The sequence below is a fragment of the Rissa tridactyla genome, chromosome 1 (genome assembly GCF_028500815.1).
Source record: "Rissa tridactyla isolate bRisTri1 chromosome 1, bRisTri1.patW.cur.20221130, whole genome shotgun sequence".
NCBI classification, from domain to species: Eukaryota; Metazoa; Chordata; class Aves; order Charadriiformes; family Laridae; genus Rissa; species Rissa tridactyla.
In genome coordinates this window covers 131,578,900-131,598,818 of record NC_071466.1, presented here as the reverse complement: position 1 = coordinate 131,598,818, position 19,919 = coordinate 131,578,900, and the positions used below count along the sequence as shown (strand labels likewise).

General features: G+C 45.3%; 1 protein-coding gene across 1 annotated transcript; it reads left to right on the top strand.

The window, feature by feature from the left end:
• The first annotated feature begins 988 nt into the window (after positions 1-988).
• On the top strand, positions 989-18,334 carry LOC128912346 (tumor necrosis factor receptor superfamily member 1A-like). The gene is made up of 10 exons (XM_054208062.1): positions 989-1,178; positions 11,328-11,529; positions 11,843-11,971; positions 12,285-12,428; positions 14,044-14,125; positions 14,452-14,519; positions 14,730-14,852; positions 15,211-15,248; positions 16,016-16,175; positions 16,738-18,334. The coding sequence occupies exons 1-10, from the start codon at positions 1,140-1,142 to the stop codon at positions 17,037-17,039; spliced, it is 1,287 nt and encodes a 428-aa protein (XP_054064037.1). The 5' UTR covers positions 989-1,139; the 3' UTR covers positions 17,040-18,334.
• The last annotated feature ends 1,585 nt before the right edge of the window (positions 18,335-19,919 follow it).

Sequence of the window (19,919 nt, the reverse complement as noted above, 5' to 3'; positions counted from 1 at the left end):
ATTGCTGGCTTCTGTACAGCAGATAAGCAACTCTGGAGTAGACACCGTCCGTGGAGGTGTTGGGCTTTGTCCACAGCATTTCAGGCAGCGCACAGAGTGAACTGTACACGTGCTTACAGACATGAAATGGAAATGTTGTTCTAAAACAACACTTAGTAGCTCAATACAATGCTGTAGTACTGAGATAACTGCAGAAAACGAGGGGAAGCAGCGTTCCCGGTCACAGACTGATCGCTGGAAGATGGGTGCTGCAGCCGTCTCCGTTCACGGTCCCTCCCATTCATGATACCTGCTGCTCACAGTAATGAATGGCCAGTTCCTGTCGCCCCTGGCAGGCGAGGAGTAACTGGAACTTAAACCAGGTAACTAACACATGCAGCGTGTTATCTCAAGAGAGGAAATTTCTAAAACAACACGAGTGCAAGGTCTTAACGGGCAACAAACAAAGGGGAGTTCTGTGTCATTTAGCCACACATTCCTTACTGTAGATTTTTTTTTTTAAAACACTTGTTAAGTGCACAAATTAAATGAAGCAGAGCTCATGCAGAATGTTACATACACTTCACTCATATTTGCACAGTCAATGCAACTGGTTCGTTGGAGCGTACAAGAAAACGTGTTTTAAATGAAAATGTACAGGATGGGTAGATATACTCTAAATATTCTAGGTTTTGGCTGATAAATACCTTTAAAATTACTTAGGTGCTGACAAGGCAGGTAAGATCCAAAGAGTTATTTTCTTAAAACTACATGGTTAAGTTTCATACAAACTTAACGTAAAAGTACGGCGGGCAGGCAAAACGCTAACACGTCAGGAAGTTTTAAAGATTACAGTGAGGCTCCTTTGACTCCTTTTCGGTGTGCTTTCTAGCAGTTTTCGCCACGCCGTACACCGCCCGTTGTTCTCCCTTCAGCTCGCCCGTCTCGGTTTTTTTAAGGAGATCCGTCGGGGTGCGGAGGCCGGGCGGGGCGCGGCGCCGGGGCCGCCTCCCTCCCTCCCTCCCGCCGCCGGCAGGAAGCCGGAGCCGGGGTAGTTTCGCTCCGCGCTGCTCCGGCCGGGCCTGGGCAGGGGCTGGGGCGGCTCACCTACCTCTGGACGCGGGGGACCCTGCCATGGGGACGTAGCCGGCCGCGGAGCCATGCGCGGCCCGGCGCTGCCCTGCAGCTCGCTGGGGACGGTAAGTCACGGCGGGGGCTCGGGCCGCTCCCCACACGGGACGGGACCGGTCCGTGCACCGCCGCCCTCCCCCGCCGCGGGGCTCTTTGGCCTGGGCTGCCTTCGCCCCTCTTCGCCGCCGCAGGGCTCTCCCCATGGCTCCGGGGGCTTTGGCTTCCCTGACGGGGCGGGTAGCGGGCAGCGCCCGGGGAGCCATTTTTCCTGCGGAGGGGCGAGGTGGGCGGTGATGGTGGAGGGGGGAGGCCGGTGCCGGGCCCACAGGAGCGGCGACGGGCGGTCGGGAAGCCGAGCCGCGCCTGTCCCGCCGTCCCCTGGCCACCTTGTGGGGTAACCGGGCAGCGGCGCTGCAGGGCCGCTGAGGGGAGGCGCGGCGAGGTCGGCGATGCTCCCTCCTTCACTCCCCGCTCGCCAGCGCCGTTTCCGGAATTTATCCCTGAGTCAGGGAAAAGGCGGCTGGATTTACAGGAATGGCGGAGGATTTCCTGGAGCCCGCGGCGCGGCCGTGAACTCGCGGGGCGATGCCGGCGCCGAGCCCTGCCGGGGGCACGGAGCCTCCCGGGCTGGGCTCCGCTCCGCGCCTGCCGCCGGTGTAGATAAAGCTGTGACGGTGGAGGTGATGTCACTTGGCATCATGACGCGGCTATAAATTCTGGTATAGAAGTTAAACAGTCAAACTGTTTATCCTTAAATACCTGAGCATCCTAGTAACAAATGCTTACACCTGACTGCACTAGACTTGTAACGTTGCGTTAGTTGTTGATTTGTTGTCAAAAAGTTGTGACTGCCCCTACTCAAAGTTATCTTCTTCCAGAAGTTTTCTTTTTTTGCACTTGGAAGCTTTTGGAAACCAGGTGATAAGAGTTACAGCTAGCGTGGGCAAGAGCATACAACTAAAACTGCGGAGCAGGAGCACTCCACACCTCAACTCTTAACTGTGGATCACTTACCATGTCAGGACCTAGGTGGGATCCATCAACTGTTGAGATGACTTACATACAGATTTCAAAGCAGTTAGCAAACCTGCAAAAGTGTATTTCTGACAAGCGCACATATTTAGCTGTAATTCAGATGCTATATGTGGTATTACTGATACTATTGGCAATAAAATGTACAAAAAATCACTGGATTCCCCAAATTTATTATATTGTCTTCACTTAAATAATATGCTGGAGGAAGAGTGTCCTTCAGTGGGATTTCTTTTTCTGAGGACATTTCCCCCCGCCCCGTTTACATGTCATTTCGAGTTCTCAATAACACCACACTCGCTTATTACAGATGGGTTTTTTTCCATAAAATCTTTTTTTTTTGTTCAGTGTTAGAATTCTCACTCTCTTGCATGCCCTTCCATCTTCCGTTTACTTTCCATGCATCCTATGTTTGCCGTCATAGCCTTTCTTACTCCCTTGATGCCCCCTTCTAGTTTTCTGATTCTTTTATGTTTCCTCTGATTCTTCAAAATTTCCTGTAGCTTGATTCCATGCATTTTCTCTTTTTGTGTGTCCTTAACCTCATTTCCAGGTCCTTTGTGTTTTCCCCTTCCATTCCTAACTTTCACAGTGGAAAAAATGGCATCTGTCTTCACTGAGGCCAGTGTATGTTCTGTCTCATTAAAAAAAAAAAAAAAAAGGCAGTTTAATTTATTAAAGGCAGTTCAGATTTATGAAGAAAGACAAAATAGTCCCAGGGGTGCTTTTGGCATTGATTCCTTTTGAAGGTAAAGGGAGGAACTGCAGTTTTGATGTTAGAAGCTTCGTTATATAAAAATGGAAAAACCAAGCTACCATGTGCATTTGCAAGAAAGAACTGTTGGGCGTACCATCCTATTTCCAACAGTCTACCAAGGGTTTCAGTGCAGGGCAAGCATACAATCAAAAATACTTTCCTGGCTTCCAATGATCTGTGACTCTGTGAAATCCCAAGTTGAAACGGTGTCTTCGTATTTCGGACCCCTGAGTGTGTTTTTCTTCTGCTGATGGGCATGCTGATCGCTTTTGGAACCCAGGCATGTTTCTGGCACCCCCAGCACTCTGGCAGGGAGTCCCACACCTCAGCTATGTGTTGGCTAAAAAAAGTACCTCCCTATATTTGTTGTGAACCTGTCTCCTGCTTGTTTTATATGATGCCTCCTAGTACTTGCATTGGAAGAGACAGATAACAGCTATCCCAGTTCACCTTCTCCATGGCATTCATGACTTCAGTATCTTCTGCTCAGTTGTCTTGTTTACAGACCAATATTTTTAATCGTTTCCCTTATGGCAGCCATTCTGTACCACTGATCGTCCTTGTTACCTTTCTCTGTATCATATGTGGGTTAATTTATGTTCTCAGGATTGGGGGCTGGAACTACAGTCTGTATTCAAATCTTATGGATTTATACATTGTCATAACAACACTTTCTGTTCTGTCCTCAAATCTTTTCCTAACAATTTAGAGCATTTGATTGCATTTCTAATTGCTTTGTCCAGCTAGGTTCGTTCCACTTTTTATCTGCTTATTAATCTAACTCTAATTTCTGTTTTTGATGACCATCCACTTCTAGCCAAATGGAACATGTTGCTATCTGTGTCTGTGCCAATTTCAATTATGTGGTAGTTCAAGTTCTCACAAGTAATCGGTTTTGTCAGTTTGGATGCCTTTCCCTTACTTTTTCTTAAGTAATCCATTTTCTGCATTAGCAGTGTCATTTGGTGAAAAACCAGTTTTGTTATTTAGCTCCTTCTTATTCATTGTCTTTAGTCATCGCAAAGGGGATTTGCTTTTATTTGGGACAGATGTGTGGTATTCTCTTCCATAATCTTGGCCTAATCCCTGGATAACCAAGTACTTGCTTTGAACCCTTGGTGACAGGGGCCTTTCTATTGCAGTCTTGGGAACCTGGCAGTAGAAAGCGCATCTGAAAGCAGTGTTGCTACATTTCTCTATTAAAAGAAACGGGAGTATATTAGTTCCGATGAATAGGACTCAGCATATGACAATTATCTGACTCTTAAAAAATTCACTTGGTGAATCACTGAAAAGGGGCACAAGGGTGGCACAGTGTGGGCAGGGGCCAAGAGCTTGTGCCCAGATGAAAATCACCTCGGGATGGAAAGGGGATGCCCCCGCTGAGCCTTCCTGCAGCTCTTGCTCTCATGGCGATCTGATGTGGGGCTATACATCTCTGCTGTCAAAGCCAGCCCTGAACACAGGCAGGCAAACTACTGGGGTGTCACCTGTCTGTGACTCGGAATGTTGGGTCTCTGACGTAGCGTTCACCACCGTGTCCTTTAAGGAAAAATAAAAAGTTTATTTTCTTATGGTTGTGATCACCTGACTTTTTCACTCTTTTCTTTATCTCTGCTAATATGAAATAAAACCTAAAAATACACATATTTTAGGATGTGAAGTTCATGATCTTTATAGATAAATTACAGTTTAGTTTTGTTTTTTTTTGTTTAAATTAAGATTTCTAAGACCTTTCTTCATTGTGTGAAAGCTATTACCAGTCTCCTGGTTTTAGACAAGGCCTAAAATACAGCATTTCTTCCATCGGATCTTCATAAAATGGAGGATTATTTATAGTAATAGCTCTTGTATCCTTGTTTTGACCTTTCCAGGTTTTAGTGAGCAATGAGAAAAGCTTCCTGTAAATGTTGCTTTAATACACATTTTTCAATGTGTAAAGCAGAAGTTCTGGTTTCCCATGCATCTTTGTATAGCAAAGTGAAAAAATGCAAACTTCGAAGAGCTTTTGGAAATGTCAGAAGCAGTCAAAGAACAAAAGGGTAATCTTGTACCCTGATTTCTTTGGCAGCTTGTTACTCTGAGCAGGACCTCTGTTTTCTTCTGAACTTCCAAGCTGGCTGATTTTTTATGACTCATTCAAAATGCTTACGGATGACTGATACGCAGATTACTTATGCATGTGTGTGTCATGCTAAACTCTTAAGCAAAGGGAAGTTTCTATTAAGAAATATTTGAGAAATTCTAATGACTTGTAATGCCTTTTTTTTACAGGTAGTTCTTTAGTTTAAAAATGGAATTTGCAAATGTAAGTCTTTTTTGGGAGAAGCAGTTGAATAAGTTGTTGGTGGGGAAACACTTTATTACATGATGAGTATGTTAGGTGTGTACAAAGGAAAAAAAAAAAGGAGTAAGCCTCCTAGTCTCCGGATTTTAACAGCACATCTGGATTTATAGAATTGTTTTATTCTGAAATTTTCAGCTTTATGCTTTTGTATTAAGGAGATTTAAACTCTGGAAATTATTAATTTGTATCTATTTTAAAATTAGCCTAGAGATGGGCAATAATATTTGAATTGTTTGGAATACTAATACCCAAGCTTCTGCTCCAGCAAGTATTGCATTTCTGTTAGTTGCCATGAACAGGCGTGGAGTCTCAAGGTGCTGCATGCGGGGGCAGGAGTCTCTTCCCACCTATGTAATCCCCCCCTTCCCACTCAGTTTGGTTTCTGTGTCTGGCCTTGTTCACTCTGGACACCTGTAGGCATCCACTGGCTCCCAGCACAACTCTCTCCATACTCTTTCCCATGGTACTGTGGGACACACATACCTGTGTGTCACCATATCTGCTTCCTCCACCCTTCTCCCTGAGGACAAGGAGCCCTGCAGGCAGCAGCAGGGCCACAGCTGCTCCCAGGGAGGGCAGGGCACATGATACAGAGCTGTGGCATCCATGCTGAGTGATTTGGTATTTTCTAGCCTTTTGGACATTGGCAGGCGGTAATACAGTAGTCCTGATACGCTGCACTTCCCTGCGCTGTCCCTCTGCTTCAGATACTGTGCCTTCTTTGTCCTTGGCCTGAGAACAGTGCTCTCAAATGTCCCTTCTTATTTCTAGCCCCCCTCCCCGCATCTTTCTTGCATCTCGCTGCGTTCTTCACTTTTATCTGTGCTGTTTCTTTCTTTCTTTGGCTTACTCATCAGAGATGTCACCTCGCTTGCAGTTCTCTGTGCACGATCGGGTGAGGAAGAAGCAGCAGCAAGGGTGCTACTTGTAGTGGTGGCAGTAACTCAAGAATATTTGAGGTTGAAGGTGGCACAGGGGCTCCTAACTCCTGTCTCAGCAGCCAAAATTTTGCATAGAAGAGCTTTTGGGCTTGTGTAGTGTTTTTTTTTTTCGCTGTAGCTGTCAGGCAGTAAGTACTGGCATGAGACATGAGAAAGAACTAGGGTTACGTGTGTGCAGGGCACATAGCTGTCATCCAGAGGAGTGGAATGATCTAAGGAAGCAGCATTCTAGTTTTCATCTGCCATATTTTGTTTTATTTCTGCAGCAGTTTCAGAAGTAAAACCTATGGTTTCTGCTGACTCTTTTTTTTTTCCTGGGCAGTCCCCACTCACTAAAAATGTGAATCACCGGTGTGCATGATGTGGTTTGGTGGTTTGAATTATCGGTTGGCTTAGGTAATACATGCTGTCCAATTTTCTGTGGCAGCATTGGTTAGTAGGTACTCGTTCTTTCTCCTGGTGAGTGGAATCAGAGCACGTTGTAAATCTAATGATGAAAAATCACCTTATTTCAGTTGTAGAGGACCTCTAAACTTTGCTTTGGTGAGCTGTTATCAATGACTTGAGGCTTCAGTGCTTGGTAAATGGGGCTAAATCTGGCTGGTGACCAGTCACCAGCAGTGCTCCTCAGGGCTTAATTCTAGGGCCAATTCTGTTCAATATATTTATGAACGATCTGGATGCAGCAGTTGAATGCACCATTAGCAAGTTTGCTGATGATACCAAACTGGGAGGTGCTGTTGACTCGCTTGAGGGACAGGAGGCCTTTCAGTAGGCAATGATTAATGGGATGAAATTTAACAAGTCCAAATGCAATTCTGCACCTAGGACAGAGTAACACTGAGCACAAGTAGAAATTGGGTGAGGAGTGGCTGTAGAGCAGCCCTGCAGACAGGGATCTGGGGGTGCTGGGGGGCAGCAGGCTGAACAAGAGCCAGCAGTGTGCCCTGGCAGCCAAGAGGGCAACCCGCATCCTGGGGTGCAGCAAACACAGCATCACCAGCCGGTCAAAAGAGGTGATTGTCCCACTGTGTTCAGCATTGCTGCGGCCTCACCTGGAGTGCTGTGTGCAGGTCTGGGCCCCACAGTTTAAGAAGGGTGTGAAGGTCTGTGAATGCGTCCAGAGGAGGGCAACAAAGCTGGTGAAAGGGCTGGAAGCAGTGTCCTATGAGGAATGGTTGAAGGCTTTGGACTTGTCTAGTTTGGAGAAAAGGTGCCTGAGGGGCAACCTCATTGCTGTCTGCAGCTTCCTGAGGAGGGGAAGTGGAGAGGGAGGTGCCGAGCTCTTCTGCCTGGGGTCCAGTGATAGGACATATGGGAATGGTTCAAAGCTGTGCCAGGGCAAGTACAGACTGGACATTAGGAAGCATTTCTTGAGAGAAATGCTTGAGGGTGGTCAAACACTGGAATAGACTTCCTAGAGAGGTAGTTGATGCCCCATGTTTAAGAGGCATTTGGGCAATGCCCGTAATAACATGCTTTTACCTTTTGGTCATCCCTGAGGTGGTCAGGCAGTTGGACCAGATGTTCATGTATTTCCTGAAGTTTATAAAGCCTGTCATTGGTATAAATCAGTATACTGCTGAATGGCTTGGGGAGCTGCTTAAGATGATGGTGGTTTTTTTTTCTGCCATGTGAATGATTTTTCTAGAAGGCCGAATCACTGGTTTGTGAGTCACTTGTGGTCTGTGACTCTCTGTTCCTCAGATTTTGATCAGTAATAATGTGTTAACTCTGGTTTGATTACACTTATATACACACTTTCACTTAATCTGAAAAATTGAAAACACCTTTCTTGTTTTCTTTGGTTTTGGTATATCTGACCAATTTTCTCTGCATTTTTACCTTGATCTTTGATGCTTTCCTGTGTTGTTTCTATTGCTGTCTTGTCTGACTTACTGGCCAGCTGTATATATTTCCATGTCAGGGGATTAATCGTTGGCTAGAGAATGAGCATTTTTTTAATTGTTGCAGTCAGACCATCTGTGTGAATGATCTTTTACCCGTTTTCCTGCAAGCAATCAGTCTTGTAGGACTATCAGCTTCTGAAACGAGTTTTATTTCTTACTGAGTTGTTGGAATGCTCGCGTTTATCTCGTGGTCAGCTAATTAAATCTGAAACAATAGCTATTTAAATATTTGGTTCTCCTTTTCCTGTTCACCATTTTAGCCTCTGGTCTATTGAATATGTCTTTGTATGACAGAAGTGTCTGAAAAATGGGGTTTTGGCTTTGTCAAGAGTTGCAAAGTCCTATCCTTCTTGAGGTTTTAAGTTGCTTTCATGTATGTACCTTTCTCTCCTGATGCTTTAATTTTGAGAGAGAAACAGGACAGCATGGGGCTGTCATAGCCATCTGATTTTGCACATTTTTTCTTAAGCTTGCACCACAAAATTAGCATCAGCATTGTGGTTTACCCTTATTGGTTTACTTTGCTTTTGCTATAGCTCTCCTAGCTGAAAAAGCAAGAAGAAACAGAACTCTGAAGCTGTGCCTGTACAGCTAGGCACCTTACCACTTTCAAAAAAGCAAGCTGGGAAAACATGACAATGTAGGGAAGTTACTGTAGTAAAACTCAGTGTGAGATTGTATGGATTGGGTGGTATTTTTTTGCAAAAAAAAAAGTTGATTTTCATGCATTCACGTGATCTGATGCATAGACTACATTGGCACACACTCTCCATGACATACTCAGAAGCACTAACACATGTACGTGCAGATGGCATGGCCAGAATCACTGCGTGCAACACAGACGACAAGGGACACTCCCTGTCAAGTCTTCGTCGTGCTGCTGGTGTTCTTCATAGCACTACAAACTAGGTTTTGGACAAGTCCATCATTCTCTTTGGGAGTCATTGGCTGCTATGGGATGGGCCTTTGCCATAGAAACTTGCTGACTTCAGGCTCCCCACATCATGGGCCAAGTTGTTTCCTGGTTTTGTTTTTTAATATATTTTTTAACCTTTTTGTTATTTAATACTTTTTTCCTTGTCTGAATGCATGTTTGAAATACATGCCTAGCGTCTTTTTTCTGTTGGGCCAACAGGCAAAGGAATCATGTTGGTGATATGATCACAACTCAGAGGGTTGTGATCAGCGGCACAGAGTCCAGTTGGAGGCCTGTAACCAGTGGTGTCCCTCAGGGGTCAATACTTGGACCAATTTTGTTCAGTATATTCATTAATGACCTAGATGAGGGGACAGAGTGTATCGTCAGCAAGTTTGCTGATGATACCAAGCTGGGAGGGGTGGCCGACACTCCAGAGGGCCATGCTGCCATCCAGCGTGACCTGGACAGGCTGGAGAGCTGGGCAGAGAAGAACCTAATGAGGTTCAACAAAAGCAAGTGTAAGGTCCTGCACCTGGGAAGGAAGAATGCCAAGCACCAGTATAGGTTAGGGTCGGACATGCTGGGAAGCAGCTCTGAGGAGAAGGACCTGGGGGTCCTGGTAGACAGCAAATTATCCATGAGCCAGCAGTGTGCCCTTGTCGCCAAGAAGGCCAATGGCATCCTGGGCTGCATAGGGAAGACTGTGGCCAGTAGGTCGAGGGAGGTCATTCTCCCCCTCTACTCTGCACTGGTGAGGCCACAACTGGAGTATTGTGTCCAGTTTTGGGCTCCCCAGTTCAAGAGAGACAGGGAACTACTGGAGCGAGTCCAGCGTAGGGCAACCAAGATGATTATGGGACTGGAGCATCTCCCTTATGAGGAAAGGCTGTAAGAGCTGGGACTCTTTAGCCTGGAGAAGAGAAGGTTGAGGGGGGACCTGATTAATGTTTACAAGTATCTAAAGGGTGGGTTTAAGGAGGATGGAGCCAGGCTCTTTTCAGTGGTTCCCAGTGACAGGACAAGGGGCAATGGGCACAAGCTAGAACATAGGAAGTTCCGTTCAAATACACGGAAAAACTTCTTTACAGTGAGGGTGACAGAGCACTGGAACAGGCTGCCCAGGGAGGTTGTGGAGTCCCCTTCTCTGGAGATTTTCAAGACCCGCCTGGATGCAGCCCTGAGGGATGTGCTGTAGGCAGTCCTGCTCTAGCAGGGGAGTTGGACTAGATGATCTCTAGAGGTCCCTTCCAACTCTGAAGATTCCGTGATTCCGTGATATGCTGCGATCTCATTACCATGCTCCTGGTGTGGGGTCTTTTGCTATGAGTCATCTATGCTGTGGTCTTACCAGAGTGTAGACCTTTTGGCTATGACATAAACAGTACATTTCTCAATTTTGCTGCTGGGAATAGTGTCCTGAAAACAATACCCAGGCATTGGTGTCCTTCATTATCATACCGGCTGTTCTTTTAACCCATTTGTTCTGCTGTTCCTTTTTGTGTGTGTGTGTACCCACTCTTACAGTCATACAGCAGTCACGCCAATCTTAATATTTCTCTTAAAATTCTTGATAACACTGATTTTAAAAATTTTAAAAAACCAACAAGTAAATCTTAAAGGAGTTTAAAAAAAAAGAAAACGCACATTTTTGTGGCAGACTGTTCAGACTGAATGTTAACAGCTGCAGTTTAAAAGGAAGAAAGTATGTTGTCAGAGAAGTTGAAAACCTAACTTTCACACGTTTCTAGGCTGGCTTGCTCAGGAGTAGTTTTGGAAGCTTTTCTATACTTCGCATGGAGTGAAATCCTCCTCTGCCTTCTTATTCCAAATTTCCTGTCCGGTTTATTTGTTCAGTAGAACTGCAAGTAGTGGATGCATTCTTCTCTCTGGAACTGTTTCTAGATGGGCAGTCGTACTGCATTCCTTAATGAAAACATTCCTTTGCTCTTGAGTAACTTTCTTGCAAGCTGCAGCATTTTCAAGGCATTCCATCTCTAAATTGCACATCATCAAAAACATTTGCTTTATATAAAACCAGTTTGTCATAGGGACCATCATATGGCATATTAATAACACAGATGACAGGCATGGGTTTGTTGTTGGGTTTTTTTGGTGAATAATCTACCCCCACACTTTTGTCAGTGGAGGGCCCTGATACCGGGATTGGACAAGTCTATTGAATTCACTGTTATAATAAGATTTAATTGTAAGTGCTAAAGTCAGCTGTGCAGTTTGCAAGGGGATATGTTTTCTCACCTTGTTTCTGTCCCTCTTTCTTTCCCTCTCTCTCCCTCTCCCTCTGTATTTACAGTTTATCCTAACATTTGTCTGCGTGTTGACAAAGGAATCTGTAGAAATTACTCCAGTGCCATATACACTGCAAGCCCATCAGGTCGCTTTGCATGGAAGAGACCCCTCTAGCCCCTTCAGGAAAGAAAAGAGGCAAGTGCAGTGTCAACTAGGACAATACCTACATCCCAGAGAGACCCACTGTTGCATGAGGTGCCATGCAGGTACGTAAAATAAGTACATTAGTAGTGACCTTTACCTTAGAGGCATTTCCCTGTGCTGCACTGTCGAACTGTCTCTGTCCTACAGCTAGCTGTATGAGTGCTCCCTTTCCTTGGTACCTATTTACCCAGGTAAATTCTTATTCCTTGTCTCTTCTTTTTGGGCTGCCAGTGTCATTCACGCTGGTGAGAGGAAGCATACTTGGTTCTTACACCGTCAACTCCAGGGTTTCTCTGAGGAATCAGTGACTCCCATCCTCCCTAAGACAACACGTTTGCCTTCCTGTCAGAGCTCTGTTACATGATTTTCTTGCAGGTACCTACAAGGCAAAAGACTGTGATCGGCCTGACCAGGCACCTGTCTGTCTTCCGTGTGCTAATGGCACATTCACAGCTGTTGATAACACCATGTCTAAATGCTTCCCATGTACACATTGCCGTACAGGTGAGTTATCTATAGGACCTGAGGAAAATGGGTGGTAGTGGCAGGTGGGGTAGGGGCAGGAGGGGGTGGCAAGGTGAGCGAGGAAGCTTGGAATGGTAAGCAATTGAATGGGCAGAAGGACAGTGTATGGAAAGGGATTGGGGACAGCAGGAATAAAGGTTACTGAATTACTGTAGTCTGAGACACAGTTTGCAGGCCTTTTTGGCCTTTTTCTGGGAAAATTAGGGGATAACAACACCTGTCATCATAACAGTGCTCTCAGATGAAGGTGAAGGAAGAGGTTGGAATAATCACTTCTCCTTTCTTTCCTCAGAATTCCAGCAGATAGTAGAGACCCCCTGCAGCCCAAAGCAAGATACCGTTTGCGGCTGTCGGAAGAATCAATATCAGATTGGCCTGTCTGATCTCTTCCACTGTAGGAACTGTAGCTCATGTGTCAATGGGATTATTGCCAACTGTGAGTATGGCATGGATATGGCTCCAGTATGGACATACTGCACTAGGGTATTCATTAACAGCCCTAGTCCTCTGTTCACTTTCTGACAGGAAGTGATTGTCCTGAAGTGATTGTAGTTTTGGGACAACTTTTGGTTTTCCCTGCCCTCTTTCCCCAGAAAGACTGCTATTTGTTGCATGACTTTTCATCAATCCCTGTTTTCTGTCACAATTTCTACTTTCCTTTTGTCCTTGAATGGTTTCTTGGTTTTGGCTGTTGTGAGGAGATAATTTCTACTTAATTTTGGTACCTCTGCCTTGCATGTATTGAAGCAAGGTCTTTATGCTCTAGAGCAGATTTCACCCTTACCTTCCTTTTTTGTCTTTGTGTGGGTATTTCTCCTGATGCTCACACCAACTTCTGAAAGCACTTTGAGTACAATGGCTGAAAATATTACTGGTCCCAGTGCCCAGCTGAACTGCTTGTCAGTCAGTTGCTGAACCACCACAGTGTTCTGTGCAGTGTTTTAAAGTGAAGAGCTGCTCAGGTAATGCTGAACAGTACCCAGTGGCATTGGGTGTGACCTGGGGATGGTGCAGGTGTCTGGAAGAAGTACCCATGTTAGCTGTCCCAGGCTGCCTCATCTCCAGTCAGGAATCAAGATATCTTAACCAAATGCTGCTTGCTGCCCTCCACTTTGTGCTGTAGTCTAATTCTGTTCGTGTCCCTTAAACGCTCCTTATTTTGTTGTCCTAAAGCTATCCCCTCTTCTCTGCAAATTCTGCTTCTCCCCCTCCCTTTCCTGTCTCTTACCCTGCCTAGCGTGAGGTTTGCTGTCTCACTGGTGAATGTGTTCCCTGTGCTGGTCGGTAATCTTCCTCTGTCACAGTTTCCATCCTTACCTATCCTCAAGGGTCATCATCGTGTGCTGCCCTTGAGCAATTTCCTTCCCTCTTGACTGAGGTAGAACTGTTTTAGTCCTGTCCCTCGCTTGCCACCAGAATGCATGCTGCTTGTTCTAGTACCTTTTTCCCTCCCCTTATACAACTTTATCACTTCCATCACTACTCTTGTCTGCTGCTCCCTACACCTGTTTTATTCAGTCTCCATACTGTAACTTGCTTAGAAGCAGTAGCTCTTTCATTTCTTACCCCTTCCACTCACAGCATACCATATCGCAAGAGTGGATATGTCCGCAGTGGCTTGAAGTGATTCTCCCTGCCCTGAACTGACTTCCTCACCAGTCCCAGCTGCTCAGGGACTACTTCTCCCTCATCTTTGCCTGACTAATGTGATTTCCCCTTCCTGTCACACTTGAACTCGAGTGACTTTCCCTGCTTTTGCACTGGAACTGTCATTATCCATTAGACCAATTTCAGCTGCACTGTAATTTTAATCCCTTTCAGAGCCTCTACAGAGGTCCCCGATCTACCAGGACAGTAGTATCCTTACTTTTTATTATTTTTATTCTCCCCCAATCCTGTCCTAAACATAGACCGAATCCTCTTTCGCTTCTTTAGTAGCAGTTCTCCAGACTCAAAGAGGGATAATCTCCCACCCATTTTGGAGTGGATTTTTTTCCTTTTGTTTTCTTCTCTGTCTAGATTATGGCTACCATTTCTTCTTTTCTTTACAGGTTCAAAGAACAGAGACACAATTTGCAGGTGTAAGCCTCGATTCTTCCTAACACTTAGTAATGTTTGCAAGCCTTGCAACAGGTGAGGTTTTTTTCCTCTGTATGCCCCTCCATTGAGTAGGAGAGACAGCAGACACAAGTCCCACGGAGGGAGGAGATTTTTCTCAAGGCTCTGTCCATCTTGACGTAACTTCACAACATTCTGCCTTTCTGGGGCAACTGGGTCTTTCCCTCTGGCACTCCCAGTCTTCTCTGTGTAGGCACCAGCCTGCTAAGAACCCGAAGTCACTAGCCATGCTGCATTGCTCTGCTTTGTAGGCTTATCTTGACTTCTGTGTTACTGAGGATTGTTGCAAATGCGTGGTGTTTCATTTCATGCACACTCACCTCTCTGATTCGCTCGTACAGCTGCATTGGAGAAGAATGCCTGCAGTGTCATAGCCCAGTGACTACCTCATCGACTTCATCTGGGCTGAGTGAGTACTGGGGGAACTGAAGGACAGTGGAATCTTTTCAGTGTGGGCTTTTGTTCTTTTAACACTGTTTGTCAAGTATTATTTTCTCCACTCTCTCAAACCATTATTCTTTTTCTCCCTACCATTTGCGTGTCTTCACTTGTTCTTCCTCTAGCACTTAACTTCTTCCTTTCTCAGTCACTCACTCATTTGCCCTCTCCTTTTCTCCAGATGGGAGCCTTGTCCTTGGCATCATCGTTGCAATATTTGGAGTTATCTCTGTCCTCTACATTGTAAATAAAGTAGTGAAGCTCGTCCAGGAAAATGGGGTACCATCGTCTTTCTACTCCTGTGGTGAGCACAGCAGTGTATATTAATTAGCAGTGATATTAATGGAGATAGACGTCATTTTCTTTGTGTGTGTGTATATGCACACCCGTGTGAGGGAAGAAGTGGGATCCCATTACTCTGCTTTGCTGCAAGGCCAGAGGAACATGAGAAACTCAACAGCTAAGCTTATTGGTGTAGTTCTTATGACTCTCTATCTATACCCATAGCTGTGACTGGAATTGCACGACCTCATTGCTGGGAGATGTGCATTTTGCTGTAAAACCTTTTTTGAGGGTAGGATTGCGAATAGCTGCTTTCCTGTTTTCCCTGGGAAGAGAGGAAGTGAAAATAATTTTTGCTTTCTTTTTTCTTTTCTTTAAAGTTATTTTGCCCCAGACAACCAAGGAGCCAGTATCTGAGGTGAGCAAAATGATGGGTATAAAAGCTTTCCTTCCACTTTCAACTGTGGTAGTCTGGGATCCAGAGTAACATATTTCCCCATGGGCTGTTCTCAGGCCTTCTATTTTCAAACGAGCTGAGTAATAGGGCTGTTTAATTCCGAACTCTTTTCCTGTAGAGGGTGGAGCCATTAACATTTTACTTCCCCTCTTCTAGAGGATGGTTTTTAAACTCCTGTCTTTTTGTTTTTTTCTTTCTGGACGCATTTTTTTCAGATAGATGGTTCCTAATCCCTTTTTCTCCCTATATACCCCAAGCTTGGAGGATTCAACTGATTTTACTTCACTTCAGATCTTGACCCCACAAGCCTTTCAGCGCTGCTGCGTAGTGTTCTCTCACGTCCAGTGTTGTTCTGTAATTAAGAGGGCCCAAGCAGTAGTTGAGGTGGGGTTTCCACAGCCTCACAGAGAAATCTGATGGGAAAGGTAGCACGTGGAGCTTCTAGAATGGTGGTGATTTCGGGTCCCAGACTTACTTGATTTTGTAAAGACATATTTTTTTCCAGACTACTGTTTTTTGATGCCAAAAGAGAGTTAGACTCCTTGGGTTCTACTGGAAAGAAATGTTTGGTGACTTCTGCTCAAACAAGGCATATAGGAAGAATTAAAACCTCATCACCTGCTCCCCACCTATCTTGGATAAATTTTAGTATATAAAGCTTACTTGCAGGAGACAGCTGTATTGGTGCTGCTGCAGGTGATTCTGGACTAAGAAAACATGTCTTTCAGGTTGAGGTAAAAAGAAGTGAAATTTCCATCCTTCTTCCTGAGTTCCAGAAGGAAACAGAATTGTCAGTGAATGCACCACCACCACCTGCACCTCTGCCACAAAGTTCACATGAGTTACCAGACTGTGTCAGACCTGCCAGGAAGACACAGCTTCCAGACAGTAAGTGAAACTCCCCCATACTTCCCTCCTTCCCCGGGCAAATGAGAACCTGACTATGCAGATGCAGCTAGGAGGATGTTGGACAGACCTTACCCGGTGCACATGACCTGTGTGTATGGCACAGTACAAAGGCAGAAGCATGCCCAGAGCCTGTGAGCCTGGATATGCTAAATGCTTACACAAGGTCTTTCTGTTGTCCCTTTTCTCTGCCAGCAAAATGGATTGTCATATGTGGTGACGTACTGTCAGTCTTAATGCCTCTGGGATGGTGACCCAAAGCATTCTTTTGTCAGGAATGTGAGGCAGCAAGGCCCTAAGCATGTGTGCTGAGCTCTGCTCATAACCTTACACAAACGCATGTGGAAGCATCCCATTGCTTTCTGAGAGTTAAGAGTAAGGCTGGACATCACATGAATCTATGTGACTACTCTGCAGAAGACCTGAACAGGAACAGGAGGGCGCAATGCATGATCCCAAGACACCATCCAGCCCTGGGTTATTCACATTCTCCTCGATGCTGCGCAGTCCTGGTTCTCACAGTTTATTTCTTCTCTTTTCACAGACCCTGCTATTCTCTACACTGTGGTAGATCACGTACCGCCATCTCGGTGGAAAGAGTTTGTGAGGCGTCTGGGTCTGAGTGACTATGATCTAGAGCGAATTGAGATGGAGCATCGGCGATTACGAGATGCCCAGTATGAAATGCTTAGACTCTGGAAACTGCAGATGGGCCATGCTGCAACTGTGGAGCACATCAGCTGTGTTCTCAACCAGATGGAGCTGAGTGGCTGCAGTGAAGCTATTCAGGAGGCTTTGCTAAACCAGAACTCTCCTCAACCTTGCAGCCTCCACAGCCATCTTTAATCTCTTTCTGCTTTAGTTCCCCTAATTATGAGTGTTAAGAGAGGTTTATAACTGCCTGCCTTTATTGCCTTCCTTTTCCCATACCTCCCTACCTTTCTAACACCCCTCACCTGGGTTTGTTGGAGACAGCAGCGGATAATGCTGGAGGAAGGCTGAGGTTTGCTTCTCAACCACCATGTAGTTCAACACCTTTAAGCCAAGACAGACCTCTGCAACAACTCCTTTCCCGAGGAGGGAAAGTACCTCGTAATGAAAGTGCTGTGTGGACTCTGACCAAAATGAAAACAGGAGCTCAGAGTGACTTGATAGCTCAGCTACTTCTACGGGCAAGTTATTGCTGAAACAGGTGGTGCTCTACCCACCATGTGGTGGGTAATTAGGAGGGTGAGTTGATTAAGCTGGTTGTTCAGATTGTAAAGTACTTGCTCACTTTTGGCAAATCTATTTTTTCTGCAAGATCAGGTGGTGTAACTGGCTCACATTGCAGCCCTTTGATTGCTACATCTGACTCAAGGGAAGTGGTGGAAGGCTCTGCCCGTTTCTGGGAGCAGGAGAGGATTGCCCCCTTTTGGTATCAACTAGTTATTGCTGTGGCAGAAGAGTCACGGAGACTGAGAAGTGGTGGCTCTGTGAGAAACGCGAGGACTACATCCTTTCCACACCCCTATTTCCCTCAGGTTGAAGAGGAATAAGGATTCCAAGCCAGTGAGTCAGATGAGAGGGTTGGTGTTTTTTTCTCATTTTTTTTCCCCCCTGTTCCTAGAAACCATGTAAGATAGCATTAACAAAACACCTGTCTGTGTGCTTGTTCGGGTGCAGAGTGGGAAGGAATGCGTGCGTCTGGCTGGCTGAGAAGGTACCTGTGTACCTGGTGGTGTGAGGGCCTTTGCAAACCTGTGCTTGCACACAGGTCGGTAGGCTTGTGTCTACCTGCTTATCTATCTCTGAACTATGCGCTGAATCTGATCTAACTGCAAATGGGACTGTGTATGTGTACATATATATATATATTTTAGCAACTGTTGAGTAACTTCACACTACTTCTTGGACTGCATTCTGTGGTTGCTACTGGGTGTGAGAGCCATTCGGTACCATCTCTGGGCTCTCAACATCACTTTTTCGCGGGTATTACCCTGGATGAAGCAGAAGTAGCAAAAATCAATTAGCCTGCATCAGGTGCAGGTTGTCCACACATTTGTAACGTGGATTTTTTTTTCAGTCTCTTGTCCCTTGACCAGAGAGAAAGTTTCTATTGTAAATACACTAAATGCTCTGAATAAAAATTAGTATTTTTACCTCTGCCTCCATTCTAGTTTTGTTCTGTTCACATCTATCAGCTTCTTTTCTGTGACTGCGGGTGGGAGCAGAGAAAAGGGAATGACTTCCAGAAGTGGCAAGAGCGGGCTGCAAGAATGGGTGGCTTGATGGTCTGATTAATTTTTTTTTTTTAAATAACTTTTATGAGCTTTTGTATATAAAGCTTAGCTGCCCTCAAGTCACAGGAAGCTGGCCAAGGGCAAGAAGTAGGACTGACATTAAATCCAGTTGCAGGTCTTCTCGGATACTCAAGAGTCAAAGGGGATGCTAGGATCTTTGAAGTGAATTTTTAAACAACACACAATGAGTCATTCTGATTTGTCTTTGGCTTTTTAAATAGGAAAATGTCTTTAAATAAAAAAATAATAATAGATTATACTTTAATGCTAATCTTAACAGAAGCATGTTTTTGTCTGAGGAACCACAGCACTGTGTTAAGGCAGTGAGGACTGTTCTACTCCACTGATGAGAAAACGTGAAACTTGGAATTTGACAGCAGGCAGTGACAAAGCCATGAACTGAAGTCAGTTTTAATTCCCAGTGTGATGCTTTGTTTTTTTATGCCTACAAAATGTTTTAATTGTGGCTGTTTATTTTTTTTTAAAGAAAAACAAATAATCAAAGGAGACAGAATCATAGAATTGTCTAGGTTGGAAGAGACCTTTAAGATCATTGAGTCCAACCACCAACCTAACACTGCTAAGTTACCACTGAACCATGTCCCTAAGCACCACATCTACACATCTTTTAAACACCTCCAGGGATGGCAATTCCATTTCTTCCCTGAGGAGCCTGTTTCAATGCTTGACAACCCTTTTGGTGAAGAAATTTTTCAATATCCAGTTTAAACCGCTCCTGGTGTAACTCGAGGCCGTTTCCTCTTGTCCTATTGACTGTTACTTGTGAGAAGAGACTGACCCCCACCTCTCTACAGCCTCCTTTCAGGTAGTTGTAGAGAGCGATAAGGTCTCCCCTCAGCCTGCTTTTCTCCAGGCTGAACAACCCCAGCTCCCTCAGCCGCTCCTCATGAGACTTGTGCTCCAGACCCCTCACCAGCTTCATTGCCCTTCTCTGGTCTGGACATGCTCCAGAAGATGGTACAAAGCTCATTGTAATAGCCTTTGTATTTCTTTCATAATTTGTGTTCAACAACCACAGCACTATAATAATTGCTCCAGGTGTGAAACTGCTTAAAGCGGGGAAATCATCAGAAGTCCTTTCCAGGATTTGGGACTACCAAGGAAGTGGTTTGGCGGGGGTTGGGTTTGGTTTGGTTTGTTTGTTTGAGTTTTTATGTTGTTTTTTTTTACCGTGTAATCCATCAATTAAAATCCAGCTCTTTTAAAGTTCACCGTGCAAGGTAAGCCACAACCAGCTGCCTCGCCACCAAATTAATTATACAGAAATCCCTGACTGTGGAAGTAGACTCTTCCTCCGCTCCCCTGTCCCCGCGGCGGGCGATGGTCTGAGCGAGGCGCCCCTCCTCTCCCCCCCCCGCCGCCTGCTACGCCTTGGTACGCCCCAAGGGGGCCGCGGTGCGCGCCGGGAACTGGGTGGGCGGCA